Source organism: Nicotiana tabacum, chromosome 11 (genome assembly GCF_000715075.1).
Source record: "Nicotiana tabacum cultivar K326 chromosome 11, ASM71507v2, whole genome shotgun sequence".
Classification (NCBI taxonomy): domain Eukaryota; kingdom Viridiplantae; phylum Streptophyta; class Magnoliopsida; order Solanales; family Solanaceae; genus Nicotiana; species Nicotiana tabacum.
In genome coordinates this window covers 18,702,825-18,710,496 of record NC_134090.1, presented here as the reverse complement: position 1 = coordinate 18,710,496, position 7,672 = coordinate 18,702,825, and the positions used below count along the sequence as shown (strand labels likewise).

The 7,672-nt window shown below is 34.3% G+C and overlaps 1 protein-coding gene across 1 annotated transcript; it reads left to right on the top strand.

Moving 5' to 3' along the window:
- Positions 1 to 3,361: 3,361 nt before the first annotated feature.
- On the top strand, positions 3,362 to 7,369 carry LOC107809976 (putative bifunctional TENA-E protein). The gene is made up of 3 exons (XM_016634687.2): positions 3,362 to 3,640; positions 4,988 to 5,205; positions 6,769 to 7,369. The coding sequence occupies exons 1-3, from the start codon at positions 3,497 to 3,499 to the stop codon at positions 7,082 to 7,084; spliced, it is 678 nt and encodes a 225-aa protein (XP_016490173.1). The 5' UTR covers positions 3,362 to 3,496; the 3' UTR covers positions 7,085 to 7,369.
- Positions 7,370 to 7,672: the final 303 nt, after the last annotated feature.

The window sequence follows — 7,672 nt, the reverse complement described above, 5'->3', positions numbered from 1 at the left end:
TATATTTGGTACAAGTTTAAATATTGTGCAAAGTACTAAATTATTTTTGTCTGCTAATTTTGATATGAAAGATCTGGGTGAAGTAAATATGATATTGAGAGTTAAAGTTATAAGGAGTAAAGATGGCACAATGTTGTCACAAGAACATTATGTTGAGAGACTTCTTAAGAAGTTTGAATATTTTAATGTCACATCTGTGAGCACTCCTTTTGATGCTAACTCTAAGTTGAAAAAGAATAATGGTGACCCAGTTGCTCAGTCTAAATATGCTCAAATTATTGAGAGTCTGATGCATTTAATGAAGTTTACAAGGTCTGATATAGCCTATGCAGAGTGTAGCTGAGCAGATATACTCATAATCCCAACAGAGAGCATTGGTCTGCATTAGATAGACTAATGAAATATTTGAGAGGAACCATGAATTATGGTATTTTATATAGTGGATTTCGTTCTTTAGAAGGGTACAGTGATGCAAACTGAATCTCTGATTCAGATGAGACAAAATCCACTAGTGATTATGTATTCGCCCTTGGTGGTGGTGCAATATCTTGGAAATCAGCTAAACAGATGATCATTGCTAGATCAACTATGGAATCAGAGTTTGTAGCTCTGGAATTAGCTGGTTTTGAGGCTGAGTGGCTAAGAAACTTCTTAGCTAATATCCCTTTAATAAAGGACGTATGCCTCCTATGTCTATACATTGTGATTTCCAGTCGGCAATAGCTATAGCAAAGAATAAATCGTATAATTGTAAAAGTAGACACATGAAATTGAGACATGATGTCATAAAGCAGCTGCTGAGAGATGGAATAATTTCCATTGGTTATGTGAAGTCAGAAGTTAATTTGGCCGATTCTCTAACTAAACCCGTGGGAAGAAAATTAATTCTTCAAACCTCAAAAGAGCGGAATTTAGGCCGCCATGTTGTCAATAGAAATGGTAACCCAACCTATGTGATTGGAGATCCCATGAAGTAGGTTCATATGGGTAATAACAAGTCGATATTGGCAATGAAGTACTAAAAGAGAGTGCTTGACTGCTATTAATTGAGAGGCTGAGTTATAACTTTTAATGAAATTCATAGTCCTTATGAATGGTGTATTTAAAAGTAGTATACACTTGATGAATTCACCTATATGAGAGTGGAGTGCTCTAGAACTCTCACGAATAACCAGGCACGCACATGGCCCATTGGATATAAAACCGCACAACAAAATTACCGGGGGTCAAAATGTGATTGATAAAATCTCTGACTTATAACAAGAATTATTGGTTCATAAAAATATTACATTTCACCAGTAGTTCTGTGAGTTAAATTTTATTGGTCTAAGTTTGGTTCATAGTCGAGAAGACACCAAACCTATTACATTTGGACCATACAAATCCAACAAGTTTATTTTTGGGTCTTTAAAATAGTGGGGGACTGTGGCAATATTTTAAGGATAATTGTCTTAGCCTTCTAGAAGGCTATGCCAAGTAGAAAACTTGATTAGCCACTTTCTTGCCATGCACAATAAATTTACATGCAATTACAAGTATAAATAGCCATCACTTGGTTGCACAATAATCATCCCATCATAAATGCTTTTCTACTTAGCCTTCTTCTCTTTCTCTCTTAGCTTCTCTTATTTCTAATTTTTCTTATTAATTTTCTTTGTCCTATTTTCTTTTTTAATCTTGTTGGATTATTGTAATATAAATATTTTTTCGGTTCCTGTATCCTCTAAATAAAATAGAGGTAAGCTTGTTTAATCCTGGAGAAATATTTCACACTGCTAAAATAGTTTCTTAGGACAGTGCCCAACACGACTCAAGCTAATTCGTGTATTTATTTACAAAGAATATTGAAACAGTATTATTAAAATTCTTGCTCTCAATTACTATAGAAGAAACTTAGTTGATCCCTGGAACCTATGTTAGGATTAATTGAGACTGTTCTTTACCCTATCAAAATTGTATGTTCTAGTGATTTAAGTCCTCTTATCACAGTATTTATTCACAGTTAGACAAGATAATTATTATAAGGTTCGAACCAACAATGGAAACATAACACTAGAGTCTTTAAATTGACTTGAAACTTGGAAGCAACTGTTCACAAATTAATTAGTACGTTTTAAGAGTTAATATTCTAAAACTCGCCTAAACTATATAATATTTATCAGTTGTCTACTTAAATTATGTCTTGTCCTTGAGAACCCCCTGAGCTATATCATACTTCATAACAAAACTCTCTCGTCGCTTATGTGGCAAAATGTGTGTAATAAATCGCCAAAGAGCGCGTGAAGACAAAAAAAAATCATTAAAATGGCCATCTGATAGTGTTTAATTCATTTTTAAAATTTATATTTCTTGTTATTTTCTCCATTTTTATATACATTTCACCTTCCTTCCTCATCTTTTCACCTTTCTTCATTTTTTCACATTTCTTCTTCATTTCTTCATCTGAATCTATCTGAAATTCTCTCTCTCTTCAAAACCCTAATCTTCTGTACTGATTCAGGAGCAGAATCCTAGTTGTTATCTCGATTTTTGAACAGAAGCATGAATAGACAAAAGCAATTGAGGTTAGAACCAAGATTAATGGAAAAAATCGCTACTGAGAGAAGGTGTAGCTATTCTCCGATGAAAGTAAAGATAAATAAGTTTTTTATAATTGACCCACTAGTTTTAACTCTAGCCCCTCTTTTATATTTTTATTGTGTAATTTTGTACAATGATATAATAAAGAGTATTAAAGTCTTAATTAAGTCTATTTTTTAGATTAAGCTAAACAAATATCCACGTAGATTGTCACATGGCATATTTTAAAAATAATAATACACACTAGTAAAATGCGACAAGGGGTTTGTATTATGAACGGGGATATAGTTCAGGCGGTTTTTGGGAACAGGTAATAGTTAGGTAGGCAACTGACAAAGGTTGTATAGTTTAAGTAGATTATAAGGTATTGACTCTAGTTTTAATCATAACATTCAAAAGGTATATATAACATTTACTATCAAGCTTCTCCAAGGCAAAAAAAAAAAAAAAAAAAATTTATTTTTAAGTTGAACTGTTTGGCCAAATTTTTAAAAGAGGAAAAAAGTGCTTTTGAGTTGAGACAGTGAAAAAAGTGTCTTCCCCAAAAATGTACTTTTTTGAAAAATACTTTTAAGAAAAATATATTTAGTAGTAGTACTTTTAAAATTTTGGTCAAATCCTAGTTGCTGCTCACAAGTATTATTTAAATTACTTAATCAAACACAAATTATTTCTCATTAGAAATACTTTTGAGAAAAAATACTTTCTTAAAATAAGTTGATTTTAAAATTTTTGCCAAACATGCTATATTAAAGAGAGACGCTCAACTTTTGTCAAGAAAAATTGGATCTCTAAAATCTTTTTCGACCCATTCAAACCCGACCCATTTCCAAATTCGCGCTACCTCGATTTGTCCACCCTTCCAAAAGGAAAAGCTAAAATGTCAGTGTGGCAAAGAAAGAAGAAAATTTAGGAAATGGAAGGAGCTAAACAAGAAATTCCGATGATCGAAAAATGGCTGAATCAACACCGTGAGCTATATACCGCTGCCACAAGACACCCATTTACTCTGAGCATCCGTGATGGGTCTGTTGACCTTTCCGCCTTCAAAAGATGGCTGGTATTTTTTTTTTTTTTGGGTCCAAATTTATAAGCATTTAAAAAAAATACTGTTTTTCTGTTGCTTGGTTTAAAAAACTTTATGCTAAACGGGCAAGTTTCATGGAAGCCACGTGCACCCAAAAGAAAGTTTAGAAGTACCTATTGTTCTGTTTAGGAATTTATGGAGAAAAAAACTATCTTTATATTTGCTGGGATTAAAAAACACATCTGGTGTGTGTGTATATATATCTATATAAAAGAGGTTGGCCTCAGTGGGACTGAAGAGAGGTAGAGGTAGGTCAAAGAATTACTGGGAGAGGTGATCAGGCAAGATTTGACTTTGCTTCAGCTCACTGAGTATATGATCCTTGATAGGAAGATATAGAGGTCGAGAATTAGGGTAAAAGGTTTGTAGGTAGTGAGTGTGTGTCTACCCCATACCAATTGTATTAGTAGTTAGCTTCATATTTTATTATTGGTAGATCTTTATTACTATGTTGATCATTCCGCTTGTTTTCTTATTATCTTGTTGTTACTGTTGGTTGCTATTGTTTTCTTTTTATCATTCCTTGAGTCTGGGGTCTATTGGAAACATCCTCTCTACCCTCAAGTTAAGGTAAGGTCTCTGTACGCACTACCCTCCCCATTCCGGAATATTATATTGGATTTTTTGTTGTTGTTGTGGGGTGTGTGTGTGTGTGTGTGTGTGTATATATATATATATATATAGCATAGAGTAAGAACAATATATACTAAAGTCTATCCAACTACTTAGAGAAAATCTTGTAATTAAGGGAAGTAACTTATCTACTACTAGTAATAAACAAATTAGGATCAAAGATCTAACTAGGTGAACAACTAGTAAAAAACTGTAAATGAATAGGTGTATGCTTACTGTCAATGACTCAAAGTGCTGTTCTAAAAAGTTAGAAGTTTAGGCTATACTAGAGCCTTTTAATTATCTTTATTTGATTATCTGAATGAACTTTTGTTCAGCTCAACTGAATGTAATGATTGCTAACTTCAGCATCATTTATTCGCGGCCTAAAAAGTTGGATTCAATGCGAGTTTGATGGCACTTTACTGTTTTGTTAATTTGCACGGTCTAACGCATATCTCCTAACTAACTCTCAACCACATACATTTAGTCAGCCATAGTTGCTGCCACATATTCAGCGAACTCGCAACCAGACTTGCGGGGCTATGTTTGTTTCTCTGTTTGAGCTTTAACTATATTCTGTGAGTGTGACACTTCGCTTCTCTTGTTTTTATTTCTGAAACTGAAATATCTGTCATGTTGTGTTCGCTTTCTTCGTTGCAAGCTCATGCAGTTTTCTATCAGTTAAAGACTAGAAATTGGATGCAGGGGCAAGATTATATATTTGTTAGAGCCTTTGTCCCTTTCGTAGCAAGTTTACTGCTGAAATCTTGGAAGGAGTCGGATGATGATTCAGACATAGAGGTTATCTTAGGCGGTGTCGCGGCACTGAATGATGAGATATCATGGTTCAAGAGAGAAGCATCTAAATGGAATGTTTTGCTGTCCAGTATTGTTCCTCAAAAGGCCAACCTGGAATATTGCAGGTATAAAGTGCACTATTATAAATACAAGATATTACACATTTTCTGTAATTAAGCCAATCTCGTTTTGGTGGTTCTTAGTTGTCCCGCTACTATAATCTCTATGCATTTGTCATGTTTTTGTGTTCAACATGAAGGTTGTTTTATGTCAATCTATTATAGTCATCCTTTTTCTTAGAAAGCTGTTTAGAATTTAACATTTCTGATTTGACAATATCTGAAGATGCATTCTAGTCCTGATTGGTATATATTCTACTACTATTTCCTCCTTTCTTATTTAATGCGGAAGATTTTGCTTAGCTTTTTTCACCCCCTAAAGAATTTTATGTAGTTTGGCTAACTGGTCAAATTGATGGACTTTTTAGGATCCCCTGAACTTGTATTCAAGCTCCTAGTTTTGCTTCTCTGTTAAAGTTAATTGATATCGAGTGTAGTTGCTTTTGCTGTTAATATGGGAGCAATAAGCAAATTTTAAAGGGTTCAAGCATTGCATTAGAATCAATTTGCGGTGTTTTATTTTGTAACGAAAAATAAGATGTAATACAGATCATGTTTTACTTGTGCCTAAGCAACCCCCTGACCTTCTCTTTCCTAGTAAGTGTCACACCTCCTTTTTCGCCCGCGCCGCCCGCGAAGGGGCACGGAAGGGAGTTTTTTCCAATTAAAGGACAATCGAATCGGGATTTATTTATTTATTTCAGAGTCGCCACTTGGGAGATTTATGGAATCCCAAGTCACCGATTGAATCCCGAATCGAGGAAAATATTCGACTTTCCAAATGAAGTCTGCGAACCAGAAATTCTAAGTGAGAAATTATGTTGACCCGAGGGAAGGTGTTAGGCACCCCCGAATCCCGTGGTTCTAGCACGGTCGCTTAAACTGTTGTAATGGCCAGATATCTGATTTTAATACATATTATAATTTATGTGCTTTTATCAACTTTAAACCGAAATGGACCGGGTCGTAGGGGAAGGTTGGGTATCTTTGGGCCTGTGATTTAAAATTGAAGAAAAGGCCCAATCCGGTCTTCTTCTATTTTTTTTTTTTATTCAATTTCCTAAATAAAGCTAAAATGCTAAGATTAAATTATAAAACCCAAAATTATCTGGAAATACTAATTAACTTCTAATAATAATTATCACCCAAAATTAAACATCAATAAAATCAAATCACACAATTTGGACATTAAATGCTAAAAATGCAAAAGATGCCTATTTTTGTAATTTTTTCATTTTGTAAAACAAACTTAATTACTCCTAATTGTAGAATTACATATTAAATGCAAATGTGACATATTTTTTATATTTTTATTAATTTAACAAATAAACATGCACAGACAAAATATAAATAATTATCCAAAAGTGCCACGAAAATTCAAACATTGCACACAAAGGAAAATTGTTTTTATTTTGAATTTTTGGGAGTAATTCTCATATAGGGAAAAAATCACGTGCTCACATCTCCCAATACGACATTAAACCATAAATTGAAGCTCTATGAGTCTATTTTCTAACCCGTCCTTCATGTGGATTTTCTTTTGATTCCCTGTGTCTCATTTTATGCCAGATTTTTGGAGAGCCTAATGAGCCCTGAAGTGGAATATACTGTTGCCGTTACAGCCTTTTGGGCAATTGAAGTTGTGTATCAAGAAAGTTATGCCCATTGTTTAGCAGATGGCTCTAAAACTTCAGAAGAACTAAAAAAGACTTGTCAAAGATGGGGCAATGATGATTTTGGTCAGTATTGTCGTTCTCTTCAAGATATAGCTAATCGTCGTCTTGAGAAGTCACCAGAAGATATCATCTCAAAAGCTGAGGCAATTGTTATACGTGTGCTGGAGTATGAAGTTGAGTTTTGGAACATGAGTCGCGGGGAAAACTGAGTGCCTCTTGGCTGACCGTCATTCATGAGTCGCAAGGAAAACTGAGTTCATGTGGTTTAGAAGTCTATTCCATCTATAAACTAGGATGATATGTTGTACTCTATATAGATATATTGTACTCTAGATAGAAACATGCTAACATCTTATAGCAATAAATTCTACTTTGGCACATTTTTGGCCTCACTAGGATCACTCCTGGAAATGTGTATTTCATGCCTTTATGTGAATATTGCATCATTTTGTTATGGGGAAAAAGGTCTGAAATTGCCCTTGTGGTTTGTGAAATGGTTGTCTTTTTGCCATCCGTTAGGCTCAGTCGGAGCTAATATTGCCCTTTTTTCACTAATTGGATCTTAATTTATGCCTATTAAAACCACAAAATGCTTCTTCGCAATTAATTTAATCAACCCTTTCCTCTTTTTTTACCAGCCTCCTCCCCTTCCCTTTTTTCTTTAACCCACCCCCAAATAACCCTTTTTGCCCCCAAATAACCCACCCCCAAATTCCAAGCAAAAGTAAACTCTCTCTTAATTTGGAGTTGAGCCGACGGAAGCGGGAGTTGAAGTGAGGCTTGACTCTCAAGTCATT